The 20,664-nt window shown below is 31.7% G+C and overlaps 2 protein-coding genes across 2 annotated transcripts; one reads left to right on the forward strand and one right to left on the reverse strand.

Moving 5' to 3' along the window:
- The first annotated feature begins 11,111 nt into the window (after positions 1–11,111).
- Positions 11,112–13,002, forward strand: LOC105165348 (nuclear transcription factor Y subunit B-4). Its single transcript, XM_011084329.3, has one exon. It carries the CDS (start codon positions 11,180–11,182, stop codon positions 11,759–11,761), a length of 582 nt encoding a protein of 193 aa, XP_011082631.1. The 5' UTR covers positions 11,112–11,179; the 3' UTR covers positions 11,762–13,002.
- A 1,159-nt stretch (positions 13,003–14,161) lies between these two features.
- Positions 14,162–20,263, reverse strand: LOC105165238 (potassium transporter 5). Its single transcript, XM_011084185.3, has 8 exons — positions 20,015–20,263; positions 19,693–19,927; positions 18,214–18,462; positions 17,680–17,730; positions 16,303–16,563; positions 15,644–15,811; positions 15,313–15,567; positions 14,162–15,231 (listed from the first exon to the last, which is right to left on the reverse strand). The coding sequence occupies exons 1-8, from the start codon at positions 20,183–20,185 to the stop codon at positions 14,273–14,275; spliced, it is 2,349 nt and encodes a 782-aa protein (XP_011082487.1). The 5' UTR covers positions 20,186–20,263; the 3' UTR covers positions 14,162–14,272.
- Between the last annotated feature and the right edge of the window lie 401 nt (positions 20,264–20,664).

Consider the following 20,664-nt stretch of genomic DNA (forward strand, 5'->3'; position numbering starts at 1 on the left):
TTTTTAAAATGCAGCAATTTACACCTCTATATTTTTTTAAAATGAAGTAATTTTACCTTCCTAGCCAGGGAGGTAAGTTGCATTATTTAAAAAACATTGGGGTTACTTGCTATATTCTTTTTTTATATGAGAATAATTTACTCATTTACGCCAATGTTTACCCCATAAACAATGACATGAAAAAAAAAAAAAAAAACGAGAGAGAGAAACAATACTTTTCTATTGGAAAAATGCAATTTACCCTCCTTGCAAACGAGTAATTACCTCCCTATGAAAAAAAATATTAGTAATTTACTGTCTTTGTGTTTTTAAAATGCAGCAATTTACACCTCTATATTTTTTTAAAATGAAGTAATTTTACCTTCCTAGCCAGGGAGGTAAGTTGCATTATTTAAAAAACATTGGGGTTACTTGCTATATTCTTTTTTTATATGAGAATAATTTACTCATTTACAATATTACAGGGGACAAATTACATTAAATCTCTTTTTTATTTGGATTTTTTTACCAACTAAACTTTTTTTTTTATATCTTTCCCCAACTTATTCGGAGCACGGCTTCCCTATAATAAGTACTTTTATATACTTTAAAATATATTATAAAATACAATAAAATCTATAACTCAATACATCAGTATGATCAGTTAAGAAACAATCATTATTAGAACAAAATAAATATAAATACATAAAATTATTAAATTACATAAAAATAAATAAAATATAAAAAATATAATAAATGCACAACTGTCGTTCCTCCTCCCCATCCATCCCTCGCTGCCGCCCAACCCAAGCAGGGGGGAGGTGTGGCGAAGGCGATGACAATGTCGGTCAGTCAATCGTGCAGAGGGAGGCAAACGACATCACCCCTCTCTGTTGAGGTAGTCGCCCCCTTTTGGGGGAGGGGGAGGGGGTGTTGGGAGGGTATTTTTTTAAAAATCTATATTACAATATAATTTTATTTTTATAATTTATATTTATATACATAATATAAATTCAAAATTTATTTTATGTAAATTTTTTATGTCAACGCTTGAGTGGTAAGGTGTTTCTAAAAATATTCACAATTACCTTTTTTCTAATTTAAAAAAGTTTTAAATTTTGTACATATTAGTAAATTCCAGCCATATTGAAAAATTCGATGACTGAAGTCTTGTAATTACAAAAAAAAAAAAAAAAATTCTGGGATTTGCGACTCTTATATTTGATGTTCTTATTTTGCCATCTTTTTGTATATATAGCAATAAATATAATTAAGCTTATATATATCCTATTTATAATTAACTCTTACTAACATATGAATATTTATCTTATTCAACAGTATCTTTAATTTAATGATTACGAATAAATATGTTAGATATTGATTGAAATTTTACTATAACTGGATTTATCGTTGTTGTTTTATTTTTCTCAAAAAAAAAAAAAAACAATGAAGTAATGTGTGTTGAATAAGAGTGGAATTTAGACAAGACAAGGTGGCCTGTTAGTAAGAACATCTTATACATATAACTTTTGTCATGAATTTGAATTTTTTAAAAAATAGTTAGAGAACCAGTACTGATCCTCCTCGTATTAGGAAGGGAAAAAAAAAAAAAAGAGTAGAATTTAGGCAGCATAGAGTGGGGCCATAGTCAGAGGAATAATGACTCAGTAAGTTAGGAGACATGGGGAGATGTGATTAACACAACATTGCTCGTTTCTTGTCTTATCAAATAATAACAGTGGGGTTTTGCAAAATTTGTTTGGCTTGGTAATATGTTTTCACTAGGATTTGTGATGGCTATTGCTACTGTTTCAATCATGTTCCCAAACATGTCCTTCAGCTCTCAAGAACTCATGTTTCAGTACTTCTCAATTCCACAACATGCGAAACTCATCAATTCTCATAAATTTCCTAGATTAGTGGCTGTAATCATATTTGTGGAACTTGAATCTTGATCCAATACTTACTTCAAAGGAAAAAATCCGTCCCTAATTTTTTATATAATATGGAAAAATTAATTTTTGTTTTTTTTTTATTTTAAAATTTTTAATATGCGAATAAATTGAAAACTAGAGGCATTTATTTTGAATAAATAAATTATAATTAATTAAAAAACTAAATTCAGCGTACGTTTTGCAAAGACTCAACCCCATTTCCTCCCCTACAGCCTTGGCTCACAAATTGGTCCTCCTGCAATTGTGGGCACTGACAGTCGATGAGGCAGAGTCCCCCAACGAGGGTTGTGTGGCATGCTTCTGGAGAACCTTTTAAAAGGTTTCTGAAAATAAATTAAATAAGATTTATTAGTATTTAATTAAAAGAGTATGAAAAATAATAATAATAAACTATCATGTCACTTACAGTATTCATAAACGCGTCTCAAGTATTAAGCATAGTTGTCTGGTCAAGGATGGGAATCGATGCTCAATTACATGCCCTAGACTAAGGTCGGACGACGGTTGATAGTAGGACCGTACTCATATGGACTCAGAGCTTAAGTGTTCACACTATATTTCACATAGTCTCTGGTGTCATGGAATGTTGCTAGACTGCTACCCATGATAACGGGCCATTTTCGATTATGGGATAATAAAAAAAGAATTAATTAAATTAGATTTAATCAATTGTGTTGGTCTTACAGGCCCAAGTTTTGCTGAGGGTGAACTTAAAGAGTCACACCCTACTACTATAATGGAATGAAATTGATTTAAAATTAATTCCAGAAGAGTCAGATTAATTTAATTAGATTAAATTAAACTTTGAAGAGAATAAATGATTGAATCATTTATTTAGATCAATCCATTGGATGGATGACTTAAAATTTAATTAATTAGATTAATTAAAATTTTAAGAATTTTATTGGATTTGGTCCAATTTATAAATTGAAAAAGAGATGATAAAAGGCTTGGATTATTTAATTAGATTAAAGGATATTTTAATGTTAAGTTTACAAATTAAACTAGATTTGATTTAAAATCCATAAGACGTGGCTTGATTTAATTTTAATTAGTCAAGCCCGATCCATCAAATACATGCCCAAGGCCTTGGTTGGACCTTCGCTAAGTCAAGGAGGACAATTTTGGAGAGCTTTTTTTTTTTTTTTTTGGCTGATTTTGGAGGCTTATTTCGTGCTCAAGGGTGTTGCTAAGGTTAGGTTGATGTTTTGGAGCCTAATTGGGCTATGATTCCTTGTGTATGTATGACTATAGGTCATATATATTACTACATCTAACCTTAGCCACATACACAACACGCACAAGTCTCTCCAAACACCTAAATTTCGTGCCTTTCTCTCATATGCTCCATGTTTTAGGTTTTTTTTTTTGTTTTTTTGTTTTAGAGATCAAAGAGAAATAAAAGAGAGACCAAAACACGTTAATCCATAGCGATTATTTTGATATCCATCTCTTCTTTGGAGTTTTTGCTAGCAAGAAATCTCCACACCCTTTAGTGGTGATGTGTCATTCTTGAAAGGATCTCTAAATCGAGATCTTGCTGTGGAAGGATTCAAAAACAAAAACGAAAAGGAGACAAGGCTTGTAGCCAAACAAAAAAGACGACGAGGGTAAATCTTTTTCCATTTATGCTTATTGTCTTTCTTGCATTTTTTGTATGGCCTATATGTTTATTTTGTACACCGAACACTAAGGAAAAAGATCAAGGGTACACCTTTTGATCGGGATTTATTGTTTGATTTATGGTAATCTTTTATTTTTCGTGCTTCCACCGGGTTTCTCGGGCCGATCCGCTCCCTTTGAATACCCTCCAAAAAAATTATGATTTGAATTTATCTGGACAGAGTTATGGCCGTTTGAAGAGGTCTTGCTAGGCCAGTCTGAGAATCTCGGGCATCTGTTACTTGTTGCTTAAGGAGTTAATTCCAATTGGATTATTTGGAATTAGTTGAAGATCTTTTAGTATGACGTGTATTAAGGTATCAGTGACGTGTATGATGTGTCGTCATTGATGTATGCAGACTCAACCTGCTAGAGTGGTCTCATTTTCTAGGCCTGTCAGGTTAGTAAAAATAATACAAAAATATGGACTTATTATGTTGCTAATGAGCCAACAGAATTTGACCTACTGGACTGCTCAATGGAGGCCCACGTTTTTATCTTTAAACTTTGAGGGGGCCAAAAAAAAAGAATTTGAGGAGACATCACTCTAGTTTTTTGTGCAAGGCCAAGTTCCTTTACAAATTAATATGCTTACTAAGTGGTCCAATTTCAAGCAGGCTGTGAGAACACAACAATAGCTTAGGTAGCCCAATTTTGTTCTGGCCCAGGATTAGGAGGATATGTAGACCTCATATGTTTGTTAAAACTTTGTGCCGAGTACAAGATATATATGGACTAGTTAATTTTGATCACTAATTTGATTAAGTTACAAGAGTACTATCTTTATACCTCTTCTTATAATTAACTACCGTACTTCACAGCACATGGAAAAATTATGATTAATGAGTGGGATTAGTAAAAACTCATTATCATTAATGTCTTCTTTTTACCTTAAAAACCCACTTAAACAAGTTTAGACATATAAAGCCCTACCCTAGTTGTGGTCCTAAAACTTTTTTCCTACTTGGTAAGAACACTCTAATTAATTATTGATATAATTAGAATTTAGACACCATTCCATGTGACTTGCACAGCGAAATCACAAGGGGAAGTCATGTTGGAATCACATTATTGGTAGTGATCACTTGTGGGATTAAACTATATAGTGGCAATAGGAAAAGATCATTAATTTATGGGAAACACACTTTTACACACACATATGTGTGTATATATTCTTGGATTATATTTGTGAATAATCAATAAATATATTGGAGGAATCTATATATAATAATATAAAAATACTGAGGTCGTTTTTAAGAGTCATAAAATATTTGGATGACATTTTTGTATTTTATTTTGCCACATAAGCAATTGTTTCTTTTAAGAAAATAATTTATATTTAGATAAATTTATTACTGTTTGTCTTTATTCAGAAGATTTAGCAAGTTTATTTTTGGATAATTTTTTTTTTATTTTAATTAAATTTAGTAAGTGGACAATATTTTATCATTATTCAAGAGATTTACATTTTTTTTTAAAATATAAATTAGTTAGTTACATAATTCTTATTTACTTTTATATCTACTTGTATTTTTCTTTATTATCGATTATTATTGCATTAAATTTTAGAGTATTTATTAGTTTATCGTTTCTTTATCTTATAATATTATTTTAGTTCATTATTATATTTTTTTATTAGTTTTAAAACATAATTTTTCAAGTAAGTATCTTGTGTGCAGATTGATTGGACCATGTTTTTTTCAAATTAATTTTAGATAATTCTTTAACTATTCATCTTTTTCCCAAAGATTTATCATATTTTTCTTGAAAAGTTATCTTTATTTCTTATTTATCTAAAAAAATGAATAAATTTATGTAGATAAATAATTAGCCAGTAACTTAATTTAAATTTATTTTTTTATCCAACAATATTTTTTTTATTGACTATTATAATATTAAATTTTAGATTATATATGCATTAATTATTGATTTCTATACTCTATAACTTGAATTCTTTTTTATTTTTAATTAATTACTCTAAAAAATATAGTTCTTCCTTGCATGCCTTGACACGGAGTAATTATTTTAGATAAAATAAACAGAGTATTTTGTTCATCAATTTTCTCATAATTGGGTTTTAAAATGTGACCTTTTAATCACTAATTATTGTTGACCTATTTCATTTTTACTTTCGAGAAAGAAGGGAGAATTAACATTCTATATATATATATATTCAGCCTTTTATGAAAATTAAAAATTGCTTCAACGTTCCCATTAATCACTAATTATCGACACTAATTATTAACTTAATTATGTGTTTCACAATTATTAAAACTTGATCTTGAAATAAATGACAATGTCATGATCATAATCCGATGTCTAAATAAGGTTTAGCGGTCATAATCACGATTATGACTTCCAAAATAAGTTGCACCAATAATTGGCGTGCCTAATCTATATATATATATAGATTAGAGTACTCAGTGTTCATGTCATCCTTGATTTCCATATCTAGAAGCCCAACTTTAAATTTCTTTTAAAAGCACTGCATATGCTCCCGATACTGTTAATTATTATATACGGAAAATAATATTTTTGGTCGCATAAGTTAGATTTGTTTTATTTTTGGTTCTATTTGTTATAGAATTAGCACTTATCATAATTTATAAATATTAGCACTTTTTTATTAATCTTATTCACTTTTTTTACTTCAATCTAACGGTGTAACGCACGTGCCTAGTATGTACTCGTTAAGTATTTTTAGCTTGAGAGAAAATTGGCTTGTTTTTTAGCTTGAGAGCATTTTAAAGGAAAAACATAACTACATTTGAGGGGAAAAAATATATCTCAAAGGAAATTAGAGCGAAAAATATAGCGATTTATCTCTTTTCTCACAAAAAATTGAATTTTATCCTTTCCATATTTCTACAAGTTGAAGCCAAATAGAAGCAACACAAAGAATCATATATTCCACAAGTAAATCAATTAGGCTAGTGAAGTACTTATATATTACTATTGGAAAAAGGATCAATTTTTCCTTCAGTGAAAAATACTTGAAGGCCATGTGCTTGACACATGACGTACATCATTAAATAATAGATAAAAAGGTATATGGGGCTCAAAAGTGCTCATTTTCATAAGTTATGGGACTAAAAGTGGTAATCCATAATGAATGAGACCAAAATACTATCCACATATTTTATTTCAATTTTTCTAAGCGATGAGGTATTATTATTTGAAATAAATCGATTACAATCATTCATGTTGAATATTCAAATGTAACACAAATAACTATAACAATCATATCCTAATCAATAATATTATATAAAGTACATCTAACTATCACCACTATAACAGTAGAACAACATCCTACACATTTATGGTGGTCCCAACTTCGCCAACTGAGTTGGGCCTTATTGACATTCATTACTATCCACATATTTTAATATTTATTGAATGGGTTGAAAGTAATTTAAATCTTGTGATATTGTAAATGAGCAAATTATCTTTCTAAAAAAGAAATAGCAATTCAGCTCCTTATGTTTTTTAAAATCAAGCAATTTACCTCCCCGTCTAAAAAGTTAAATTATTTCATTTTAATAAATATAAAAAAATAATTTACTATTTTTCTATATAAAATAATTTGTTCATCTATAATATCACATGCAGTTACTTGCATTTTTCTCGTATCGATACAATTAGTCATTTAATTATACTCTGATCACACGTATGGGTAACATAATTCAAATCTACATCTAAATGGGAAAAATGCAATTTTAGTTTTAAGTCAGGGGTTCACATTTTTTATCCTCTATGAATTGATTTTCATAATTTAATTCTATAATTATAAATTTTTTATAATTTAAATTATTTTTTTAGTCAATTTGGTTGGCAAATTGCATGTTATCTGCACATATGACTCAATGAAATAGTAATTTTACTTAATTTAAGGAATTATAGTATTTTGTATCCTACGAGCACAAATTGATTTACATGACTAAAATTATAATTTAACTGATCATGTCACTAGAAAAATAATGACTAATGGCTACAATTTTAATACCCATGGACTAAAAATCGTGGTAAATAATTTTTATTGATCACAGTTAAATATAACCGATATAAAAATATAAATTTTACACCAAGAAAAAGTTATTTGCCATGGTAAAAATATTTTCATAATTTTAGTCATAGAAAATTGTAAAAATCAATTCGTGTAAGACAATTAGAAATGTCATCCTCTCAGTCATAGAACTAAAATTGCAATTTTTCCTGTACAAAAATTCATTGATGTTAAAAACTAAACCTAGCTATCTCTATGGCTACTTGAAAAAACATAACATTTTTCATGGTTATCATAGTTAAAAATAAAAAATATTATGACGACTGCTAATTAATCACAACTGTGCAACCTGGAGGCGAGGCCAAAACATTAATCGCATCTAATAATCATGCTAAATATTTTGATCATAACTAAAATCATGTTGAATGTCGATTAACAGTGGTCAAAATTAAGCTTTCGTACTAGTTTTATATTGATCGTGGTAGACATACCGTATCGATTTATCATAATTTTTAAGTTGTACGTACAGATTTGTAAGGTAGCGAATAATTCATTCTTTTTAATGGATTCATTAGATAATTCGTCTTAAATTTCTTAATTTCTTGATCCTAATTAATTTTTTAAGATAAAGTTAAAACCCGCAAGTGGTCAAAACCCTTTGCACTTTTTGTACTGCATTTAATTTGAATGAGTTTGAATGTATCTAGATTTTGTGGACAAGAGTCCAAAGTCAATCTTACTTGGAGTAGTCCCCATGAAAATGAATATTAAATATATTAAAGTATGGATTAGAGTGAGATGAGCAGGCCTAAGTAGGCGTAGGTATTAGGTAATCCAACATGATTAGGGTTTCAAATTTTAATCCTCAGAATTTGGTTCTTTTTAGGTTTTGTTTGGTAGCTTGCAGCAGGCACACGTGTAGTGACGCAGCCCACAAAGTGAGAATTAACAACGTTAATTACTAAACTAATTGAGAGCACTTAAGATTAAAATGAGGGAATGGGACCATTTCCATGTACTAATAATTGTAGTTAAATTAATGTTGTATGTCCTTTTCTTGCAGCGTTTATGGGTTTAGATATTCATCATCCTTTGAATACTTGAGAAAAAACTGACCTAACTCAGTTACTATCAATAGAAAACTTGCCTGCCACTCTGTCCCCCAGCCCACACCAACACCATGATGAGAGCTACTTGGGAAAATTTAATATTTAAGTTTTTATTTTCATGTCCTTTATTCTTGAGATTTTTATACTTGTGATTAAGGTAATTTTGGGGAGAAAGAATTTGTATTTCAATAATGAATTTTTATTTCGATATAAGTTGAGAAAAGGATGAGAGCAATTAATTATATATAGCATGAATGTTGATCGGACACCTCATTTAAAAGTTTAATCGTTTGGTTCCGTGAAAGAAAGGGAAAGGGGAAGTGAAATGGTGAGGGGCGGGGGAGAAAGAATATTAATTTATTTAAATTATTTTGTATGATTGGGATGCGAGTAAATTTTAAATATATTCTCTTGTTCGCTACCAAAAAATGAATTGAGAAGAAAATTCTATTTTTTGAAATTTTACCAGTTAGCCATTTCTCTTCATTTTGTACTAGAAAATAAATAGTTAATACAGTACTAAAATAATTTTAATTTACTAAAATTTTAAAGCTTATTAATAAAAATATTCATCAAACAAGAATAGGAATAGGTTTTATATAATTATCTTTCTCAAAGATTATGTACCGGTGTTATTAGCTGCAAAGAGAAATAAATATGAAGAAAAATTATGTACTTTTTTGTATTTTTCTTGTTTATATATTCACTCTTCCTCCTAATTTTGGACAGAAATAAAATTGGACTCCAAAGAGGTTTCATATACATTCAATTTTACTTCCCCTAATCCGTCTAATCCCCGTAACAAAACGCCTATTTTTTTTCTTATACATCCCTTTTTACTTACTTTTCTTATATACTCATTTCCCACCCCAACCAAACAAGAGCTGTTAGATATGAAAAATCATTTAGAAAAGAGAATTATTTAATATTATTATCTTAATTTACATGCATATTTATATTAAACGTCCTCTTCAGATAAAGAGAAGACATATTTAATATTATTATTTTAACTACACGTATAATCAAGGACCTCTTCGTCTATAAGTTTAAGTTATTAGAGAAGCGAATTATTTAATACAGGAGCTTAAACGTTGGATATGAGAATCATAAATTAATTTTATTATTTGAACACGTACGCCTCCCTTAGGTCCAAATTCTACACGCGAGTAACTTATTTTTTATTTTAATAAATGGGTGGCAATAAAATTTAAACATAAACTTCTTATTTTTTATTATAATGTTATGTTAAATGACTATTTCATCTAAATGTTTAAATTAAGAAAAAAGACAATCATTTAATATTATTATTTTAACAATGAATATTGTACATTGCGTATTTTTGGGATAGAACTAATTATTGGAGAAAAAAATTATTTGGAGATATTCTGCAAGAGATAAGAATAATAAATTAATCCGGGATATATACGACCGAGCATGTGTGTGTGTTGGGAGAAGGATCTTGCAGGAATTCAAAGGAAAAACATTAGTTAGGAAGATAGCTTCGAATCTTTAATTAATCTATTGTTTGAGACAGATTTTATGTTTCATTTGATGGATAGATTTTAAATCAATTTGTAAATCGAAAAATTATAATTTTAGTCGTGTAATTTAGAGGGAATGATATTTTTGATGATGCATGTATAAATTAATTTTTATGACTTTATAATTTTGGCAATTTTATCACATGTGACTTGCATTGACTCAATTCAAATTGCAATTGTTCTATAAATCAACTCATGCAGGATAAAAAAAAGTCAACTCGTCTAAGTTACAGAACTAAAATTGTCGAGGCTTTCTAAATTACAGAATTAAAATTGCAATTGGGTCATATGCAAGTGACATGTAATTTTTTTGGGCCAAATTGACCAAAAAAAAAGGAAAATTGATAAAATTTTAAAGTTACATGACTAAATCTAGAAAATCATATATATATATATATATATATACATGACAAATTCTTGGAGCTAGTAATATATATAGAGAGAGTGAATAGTTATTTACCTCCCTATGATATTGAAAATGAGCACCTTACCCCCTTATGAAAAAAAATATCAAATTACCCCCTTACTTTTTAAAATGAAGTAATTTATTTCCTTATATATAGAGGTAAATTGCTTTATATTAAAAATCATAGGAGGTAAATTGTTGTATTTTAAAAAATATAGGGAGATAAATCACTATTTTTTTTCCATAAAAATGAAATTTGCTTATTTACGATATTATAAGGAGGTTGCTTCCATTTTCCCTAATATATAAGATGTTATATATTTCTCGCATAACCTAATACTTGCATATTAAATACATATAATTGTTTATTACATCATTATATTCTCAGTCATGTTAAGCAATTCAGAACAGAGTTGCCCATGTTTGGAAGCTTGTCTATATAAAGCAAGCGAGGGTGGGAAGTGGGCGACGTGTCTGTGTCTTAGAGGATCTTAGGTTTCTCTTTATAGATAGATCATATTAATATGTTTAATAATATAGGCCCTAAAGTTTCAGACATTCATGGTGCAGGGTTCACATACTCTTATGCTGCTCCTTCCTCACGAACCGGAGGAGATCAAGAGGACTATCATGATCATGATCATGATCATCAAGGTGGGCTGATAAAGGAGCAGGATCGTCTGCTCCCCATCGCCAACGTTGGCCGAATCATGAAGCAGATCCTCCCCCCCAACGCCAAGATCTCCAAAGAAGCTAAAGAAACCATGCAAGAATGTGTGTCGGAGTTCATCAGCTTTGTGACCGGCGAAGCATCTGATAAATGCCACAAGGAGAAGAGGAAGACCGTCAACGGAGACGATATCTGCTGGGCTTTGGGGAGTTTGGGGTTTGATGAGTATGCTCAGTCTCTCAAGAGGTATTTGAGCAAGTACAGGGAAGCTGAAGGAGAGAGGGTCAATCAGAATAGGGCTCATTATTCAGGCCATGAGGAGATCAGGATCGACGATTCATCCAACGGTAGGGCTGCCCCGGTGGCCCTCAGGGTGCAGGGAGTTTCTCCACCTCCTTTCAGCTACAATAACCTAATGGAAAAGAGAACAATTTAATTAGGGTTTTGGCCAAAGTTCAAATTAACCTTCAACAGTGTAAGCTACTTTAATTACAGTGATTTCCTTCTTCCTTTTTGTCTTGCTTTTTTTGAAATCTTGGTTAAATTTTACTCTGATTTTTTTGTTTGTTTTGAGGGTGAAATTAAGGAGATGAACTAGTGGGGATTTTCTGTTGCACGAACCTATAATTTGCTGCTCTGTTTGCTAATTATTGAACTTTAATTTTTGTGGTTAATTTGTTGAGTTTTTCAAGTGGCTTTGAAGCTTATTATCCGCAATTAGTGAGCAGACTGATTTGTTCTAAGGAGCAATTAAGGGACCCAAGATTATTTCGATTTCAGTTTCCTCATGATGAGACTATATACATATAATGGTGTTAGCCCTCTCTCTCCTGCATGTCATGCTCCATGAAATTTCCTCCCAAATTTTGTTATAAGCTGCAAATCTTTTCTGATAGGTACTGTTCCGACGCTCCTTTGACCGTCGTAACGTTTGTCGGAGTATTTGTCTTGCGTTGAATTTTTCATAATTTTTGTTGCAAAATTCCGTCTCAAAAAGCCATTATTTTAGTGATGGTACGTGTCTTATTCATTCAGCTACTCTTTTACATCTATTTGTCTTTTTTCTTCTTTCTTGATTAACAAAAATTGTTTCACGACATAGACGCTCTAAACAATAGGGAAAAATTCTTTAACAATATATATATATATGTGTGTGTCAAGCTAGCCCTTCTTTCTTATCTTTCTTCTTGGATTAAATAATATTATAATTATACACTAAGAAACCTAATTATTCAATATTTTTCAAGAAATTGTCTACAGTATCAATTGTTAGTTAAATATAAGATTCACGAAATTCGAAACGTAGTTCTGTTGCTTGATTGTCCTGCATACACCACATCAAATTATAAAAATACTTGTGGACATAATTTTTTGAGCTGACAACGCACATGTAACCCAAACACGTCAACATATGTAGTTATGTAGCCACTGTGCATGTAGTAATTAAGGTGTGGTGATGGTTTGTCTCCTTGGTGTAACCCTAGATACCACAAGGGGGACCATGTACTGTTTTTGTTGCTCCAAAAATGCTGGATTTATCCTCCCCACAAGTTTGGATGACTCGTCAATTGAATTATTTGGTTTATAAGATGGAAAAGTTATACATTCAATTTGTTGGCTACTTCAACATTTATACCAATCCTTACTTTTTATAGAATTGAAAAAAAAAAAACAAAATACACAGCTGATATCCTGTTTCCCTTTATAGTTTCGAATGGATAACTGCCTGCCTAACGTATGACAGATTAATAGATGTAATAAAATTAGACACATTCATGTAACATGCCGAGGAGAGTTGTTTCACATACAAATATATATTATTACTAAATTATAAATGTTGAGGCGGGTTGTTATAGTTTCATTTTTCCAATGTTCTTATTTTTTATTTTATTTTTTTTGCTCACATATGAATGACGACGTTTTCAACTTCACTTGTTCGAATCACAATCATCTTACTTCTTTATTCCCTTGTAGAGACTATATAAATAGTACTATAACAACGAATTTTTTACCAAATTTGTCAAGGATGTTGACACTGAATTACAAAAATTTAGATTTTCTTGACAAATTCCGTGGCAAAATAATAATAAAATTGTGCAACAGGCATTTGGGTGGCCCACTTTTCTTGCGACTCGTGGAAAACGTTGCCACGATCACATCCGTTGTAAAGTTGCAGCAGGTTTGTGCAACAGTGCAACAGTCGATATCCGTGGCACGGTTTGGAACATATATTCAAATTATATTCGTTGCGAATGATTTGCAACGAGTATTACATCAGAAAGAAGTTGTTGCAATTTAGTTAAATTTCTTGCAATGATTTTTGCCACGATCTTCAAGTTACATAGTTTTTAAAATAATATATCGTTGGAATGGGTGACCCTCCAAATAATAAAAACAAATTCATGAGGCATGCCCATCCAGGCCGCAGGTCTTGGGTTGACCCTCCCTCGGGAAGCATTAAACTCAATTTTGTTGGGGCTCTCTTAGATGGGGTTTCAGTGGATGGAAGTCAATTATTATTGAAGGGCATTGTGCAGTGTTGATCGGTAAACTCCGGCCAGTTGAAAAGGACCTCTCATACATTGGTAATGTGGTTTTTGATATTCAGAGTTTGGTGAATCTCTTTGTCTCATGTCAGTTCATTTATGTTCTGTTGCCCATTGTTTGGCAAAATCTGCAGTAGGTATGATGGAGGGTGTGGATGATCTTCCCTCATCAGCCTTCAACATTGTTACCTCTAAGTATTGTGAGAACGAATGAATGGTTTTTCTCTTCAAAAAATAAAAATAAAAATAAAAATAGTGTATGTATATATATAAATATTAAAACAAAAACCTAAAAGTAACAATAATTTTTATTCATATATATTTTTGTATAAACTACATTTTCAGATAAAAAATATATAGAAATGAATTACAGGATTATTCCAAAATTAATTACAACCACTCTAAAGTTCATACGTCATTCCCACTTTAAGCATTCTCTTGTGAGGAATATCAAACACCTTGTTGCTTTGCCTCAAGTTCTTCTTCAAGAAATTATATGCGTAGTCTATCAACACCCTCTTCCCAATGTTGGCTCCTTTTCCGGCCACCACTTCATGCTCCCCCACCAGGTGCACTACCCCAGACCGCCACGCCTTGTCCAAATCCGCCATATCCCTCTCCATTTCCTCTTCCTTCTTTGCAATTTCATCATCCTTATTCTCACCCTGCACCTCATCCTCACCCAATTCTACTTCCTCGTTGCCTACAAAATCTATGCTATTGCGAATCATGGCTAAGCCCATGAAGTAGTCCTCCCTAATGAACTCCTTCAACTTTTCAACCAACAATTTCTCAAATGGCTCCTGCTCGTTTCTGTCGTCCTTGTATCCGTAACGTACAATACATCGATACACATGGATGTCCTTAGGTTGTACCCTTCGAAAAAGAAACCGCTCGTCCATTGGTACTTTGCTTATTGGCAAGGACTTGAACGACACAAAAACTAAGACCGAGTGAAGGGCCGGTATGTTGGCTACATAGTGCTCGAAAATAGGCGGGATTCCATGTACTAGCTCTGAATAGAAGATTGCAAGTCCAGGCAACCTTTGAGAAGTACTCATGTCTTTCACGATTTCCTTAACTTTTTCGGGTGAGATCTTGTGGTCGAGTTCAAAGTAGTATTTCTTCCTATAAACGTGGTTCCATACGTACATGATGGTCATTAGGACCAGGGCAAATGCGAGCGGTAGATACCCCCCTTGATCAAACTTGTAAAGAACTGAACTCAAGTAAACTAGCTCGATTGTACCGATGATCAAAGCATACGCGATTATAAGCAGTATGTGAGTCTTCCAGATCATGATCATGATCAGAACCAGAAACGCCGATGTTAGGGTCATCACAAACACCACAGCAATCCCTGCAAATGTTTGATCCTATTTATTACCAAGAACTCATGATTAATACTAAAATCCTACAAGAAAAAGTGGAAACTTATTACCATAGGCATTGCCGATTTTTGTGGTGGTCCTGAATCCAAGAGTGACAAAGACACAAGCCAACATCAGAAGGTAATTGATCTCAGGAACGTAAACTTGGCCTTGGTACTTGGTAGACGTGTGCACGATTTTAACACGGGGGAAACATCCCAGTGAAAGCGATTGTTGGATTATGGAGAAAGTTCCTGAGATCATAGCCTGACTTGCTATGATTGATGCCAAGACCGCAACGATAAACATCGGCCAATACAAGGGATCTGCGTCGTCACTTTAAGACATTAGCGTCAATCTCAGAAACTGATGAGACTATATGTTCAGTGAATAAATCACTACCTGGAATGGACTTATAGAAGGTGTCGGAGACTAAGTGATTGTTCTTGCGAAGAAAAGAGGCTTGTCCAGTGTACGCTAGAATGAGTGCTGGATAAGTCACACTGCACATACTTATTTGTATGGATCTCACTGAGAAGTGACCAACATCAGCAAATAATGCTTCAGTTCCTGCAATATTTCAACATGACTTTGTTAGTATATATGAATCGCACCCCACCCCACCCCACGTTTTTGTTTTCTAAGAAGAATCATAATTTTAATCCGAGTGGCAATTTTAGTAGTGTACGAATACATTTTAATAATTTTGTCTTGTAATTTTGAAAAATTCGCACATTGAGGACAAAATAGCTTGAATTTGCAAAAATGGCCGAAAATGTGCACGTGATTAGTTTAATCAGATACATCTTTTCAGCCATTTTTGTCGTCAATGTGTGAAGTTTTCAGAACAATTTTTCAAAATGAATTAGTAAAAGATTAAAAATTGCCATTCCCCAGTACTTCGGACTAAAACTGCAATTTTTTCCTTTTTTGTACAGTAAACTTTTAATGGCCTCGAATTTGATCACTACCGTAGATCAGAACAACGCGGAAAGGATCATAATTGGTTCAATTTACATGCAGAAAGAGAGTGTGTATATACAAGGACATGTTTGGATCACCTGTTATAGCAAGAACAACACCACCAAGGGAAATCCAAGCTTGATCCTTGTTCCTTCTGAAGTAATCAACGATGTACTTGGGGTTTATAGCTTTGATAACAGAAGGATCATATTTGATGAAATTGTGAACGCCAATTCCAGCAATGAGTGAGAACCAAACACAGATTATGGGAGCAAAGCTATAGCCGACTTTGTCAGTTCCAAATCTTTGGACCATGAACAGGCATACTAGGATGGCAATTGATGTCCAAACTATTCTATCTGTTTCACAAAAATTACAAAATAAAGAAAGTAATATTAGTAAATAGGAAAAGTGCAATTTCTTTTTTTTTTTTTTTTTTTGAGTATTACATCAATTCAACCAGTACATCAACATGACTGTAAACAAATTATGATAATTCATTTAAAGTTGACAAAATTACATATTTAGTCATATAACTTTAGGTCGTTATCATTTTTGGTCCTATAACTTACTCATTTACATATTTAGTCCCTTTTTTTATGAATTTAGTCATGAACATCTCACATTTGGTCACTTTTTGGCAAATAGTCTCTTGTTGACAATTTTTCGTTGTAATGACTTATAGTTACAGGACAAAAAAATTAAATCTATTATTGTGTTAATGGGACCTAAGTTTTCACTACATGATTAAATTTGTTAAAAAATGATTCAATATTAGATATTTTGGACTAAATTCTTCAACGAAAAACTAAATGTGTAAATAGAGTAAGTTACAGGATTGAAAGTGCTAACTACCTAAACTTATAGGACCAAAAATGTAATTTTGCCCATAAAGTTAGATAAACCACTCATAAAGTGAGACAAATACTCAAATGACCGGTGAGACTAGAACCTATAACCTATAGAAGTTTAGCCTTAACCTCAACCGCTAAGACATCATTGGTAAAAAGCAAACAATGTTTCGATTCGTTCTAACATTGGAGACTTTGAGGGTCAAACTGATATTAACTCAAACGTGAGGGATGAAACTGAAATTACACGAAAGCAAGAAAGAAAATAATAAATGAAGAAACAAATTAGATGGGCTGACAACTTCATAAACATGTGGGAGATGTAAATATTTTATACAAATAGAATCTTCATTCTTGCAAGGAGGAGGAATATTCCAGAATAGTTAGAGAGGTAGCTAGGGCCTAGGGGTAGTTTTTTCAAATGTTGCCTACCCAGGTTTCAAACATTTTGTCCGTACTTGACTAGTTAAACTAGAATTAAATATTTAATTATCTGGAATAATAAATTAAATTGTTACCATACACCACAATCAAACGGTGGTGATTCTGCAAAATACAGATGGACGTTGAGGATAATCATATTTATGATGGTAGTTTACGGCTGTGATTTAACAAGAAGCATACCTTCTGTCATGGCAGATGTAGCCTCCTTGATTCCACCTACCGCGGATAATACTGTTGGAAAACATTGAATCATATTAATGAAAGATAGTTGAAAACTGAAACCTAGCAAAATAAATGAAGATAAATTACAAGGAGCTCTTTTGAAATTTGTCATAATTATAAGTATTTCTTATTACTTAAAGAATTACAAATATCCCTTGTAACAGCACATCATAGGGGGTATTTTTGTACTTTTCTCAAACAATGAAGGAAAATTTTTTGTAATTTATTCAAAAATAAAATGAAATTATTAAATTAGATGAAAAAATAAAAAATATTTAATCCTGAATTAGTGTTGAATTGGCAATTCGGTCTAACTCGATCGATAAAACTATGATGAAAGTCCCACAAATTAATATGGGAGTACGTACGTCTATTTTTTAGTTTGTTGTATCCTCATTTTATTTAAACGTACATCAATTTCTAAATTGAAATGTATTAAATTATACAAAGAATCCGGCTAGTATAAAAAAAAATAAATAAATAAGTAAAAACCTGAAATACAAGGAGTGAGGACGCCGTCTCCAATGACCATGGAAGTCCCAAGCATGGTGGCGAACAACAGAAACACCTTTGCGAAATTGCTGTTCTCTAAGGTGGACTTCACTTTCAAAGCTCTTTGCATGCGCTTATTAGGCAATTCTAATTTGAACGTGGAGACATCCCCATCTTCTACTTCTTCACTCGGAATCAGCCCCACTTTTGCGTATCGGCATATTAATGAATACAAAGCAAATGTCCCTCCTGATAATTTCATTTCATGTATATTATAAATTCGACCCAAACAAAAATGAATTTAATACAATTTATCCCCTATTCTTTTTAAATGAGACAATTTTACCACTTTATTTAGGATCGTAAATTGTCTCATTTTAAAAATATAGGGGACCAATTGCTGCATGTTTAAGAAATCAATGAGGTCATTTTTATTTTTATTTTCATAGGGAATAATTTGCTTGTTTGCAATATCACATCCAATATTAAAAGGTTCGCTTGTACTTTTTTCAAGCAAAAACACATACGAAAAAATTATTCGATTAGCCAGAGGAAAAAAAAGAAGAAGAAAGAAATAGCATAATTTGACGTATTAAGAAATAGTGTATTCGATCTTTACATATTGACAACGAATTGGATTTTTTACTTTTAAATTATGTGGTATTTAATATATATATATATATATATATTATGTGTATAAATTTTTTTTCTCAAACAAAATACATTACATCATTTTTATACACGTGACACATGAATAGAATTCAGAATAGAAAATTTAATCTCAAGTTCTAAGAGCATCCAAAACACGATCTTTAAAATAAGTAATTAAAAAACCATAGTATTTTTACCAATAATATTTTTAAAAAAATCTATATGACCAAAGTGCATTACATGTAAACTTGTCTTCATCAAGGTAACACATTTTTCTAGTCTGACGTTTTCTTATTTTGTCCATACATATATATATATACATAAATAAGTATGAGTGTTTTTAAAAAACTAAAATCAAATAATTTAGGTATTTTCCACTTGATAAGACCAGAAAGTATAGGCCACGTCTTCATGTAGATTAGTAAAGCGTAATTATTAATACGAGGAGATTAATTAATAACCCCTGGCCAGAAAGTAAATAAGTCAAAATTGAGATGCATGTTCAGACGGTAAATTGTTTTTTTTTTTTCTTCCATAAAGGGATAATTTATTCATTTAAAATTTTCATATTTAAATTAATATCATGCCAAATTATAAATTTTAATATGAATAGAACCAAAAATCATCAAAAAAAAATTGCAATTTTTGGGACTATACATGTCCCAATTATAATAATCTTTAATTTATTTGAAATGATCTGATTACATCTTGAAAATCAAGAATTGATGGGTGCACATGACGATGATGAATGAAGTAATTAAAAATCATAGAAGTGTAATTAATTATGTTAATTATTAATTAGGGGAAAAGAAAAATAGGATGAATTACCATCACCGTTGTCGTTGGCGCGTAGAACGATGAAGACGTACTTGATCAAAGGTATTATGGTTATGGTGTAAAAGATGAGCGACAGAACTCCAAGAACATCATCGTTGTGTTTGATTTCACTACCAAAAGTGCTCGAATACACGTACAACGGCGACGTTCCGATGTCCCCGTACACCACGCCGATGCTCTGGAACGCCAGTTGCAGCACCAATCCCCAGTACCGCCCATCACCACCCTGATCATCGATCAAATTAAATCACCATTAATAATATATATTCTATATATATATATTCATGAGCGAAAAGCGTTTGATTTTACAGACCTTGGAGGCGGCGGCGCCGTGGTGGGGGTGGCGGAGGTTGCCGGACTCAATGTCCAGTGAGTCATAGCGTCTGAGCTTCTTCCAAGAGAGTGTCTTGTGTTTGATGAGATGAGGGTTTTCTTCTTGGCTTATTACGACTTCCGCAGTGGATTCTTCCCGTTCAGTAGCCATTTTTGGAGAGAAGAGAGTGTGTATGTATGTAGGTGGGGAAGGGGAGGAGTCGGGAGGGAGATTGTGAGGAAATTACGAGGAAGCATGAGGAGATATATAGAGAGGGAGGGGATCACGTGTGGATCCATTGTGTATGTGTTGGCCCCACACGATTATGTTTTAGGCCCCTCAACTTTACTCTTTTTCCAACTTGATGATCACATCATGATTACCATTTTTTTTTAAGGTAAATTACGTCCTACTTCTTCCAAGTTTCTTTTAATTACAAATAATCTAACAAAAATTCTTTATGACAAATTACTGTTGGAGATATTTTTTACGGTGTTTGTAATTTTAAGAAGATATTTATAATTTTTCAAATGATGAAAGATACTTGTAATTAAGATAAATGTTAGAGAAGTTTATTGTAATTTATTTTATTTTTTATCAATATCGTGACGGAATTTAATTTCTGGTAATTATGTTTATCTTTTTTAATT

The sequence above is a fragment of the Sesamum indicum genome, linkage group LG6 (genome assembly GCF_026168435.1).
Source record: "Sesamum indicum cultivar Baizhima isolate 11 linkage group LG6, ASM2616843v1, whole genome shotgun sequence".
NCBI classification, from domain to species: domain Eukaryota; kingdom Viridiplantae; phylum Streptophyta; class Magnoliopsida; order Lamiales; family Pedaliaceae; genus Sesamum; species Sesamum indicum.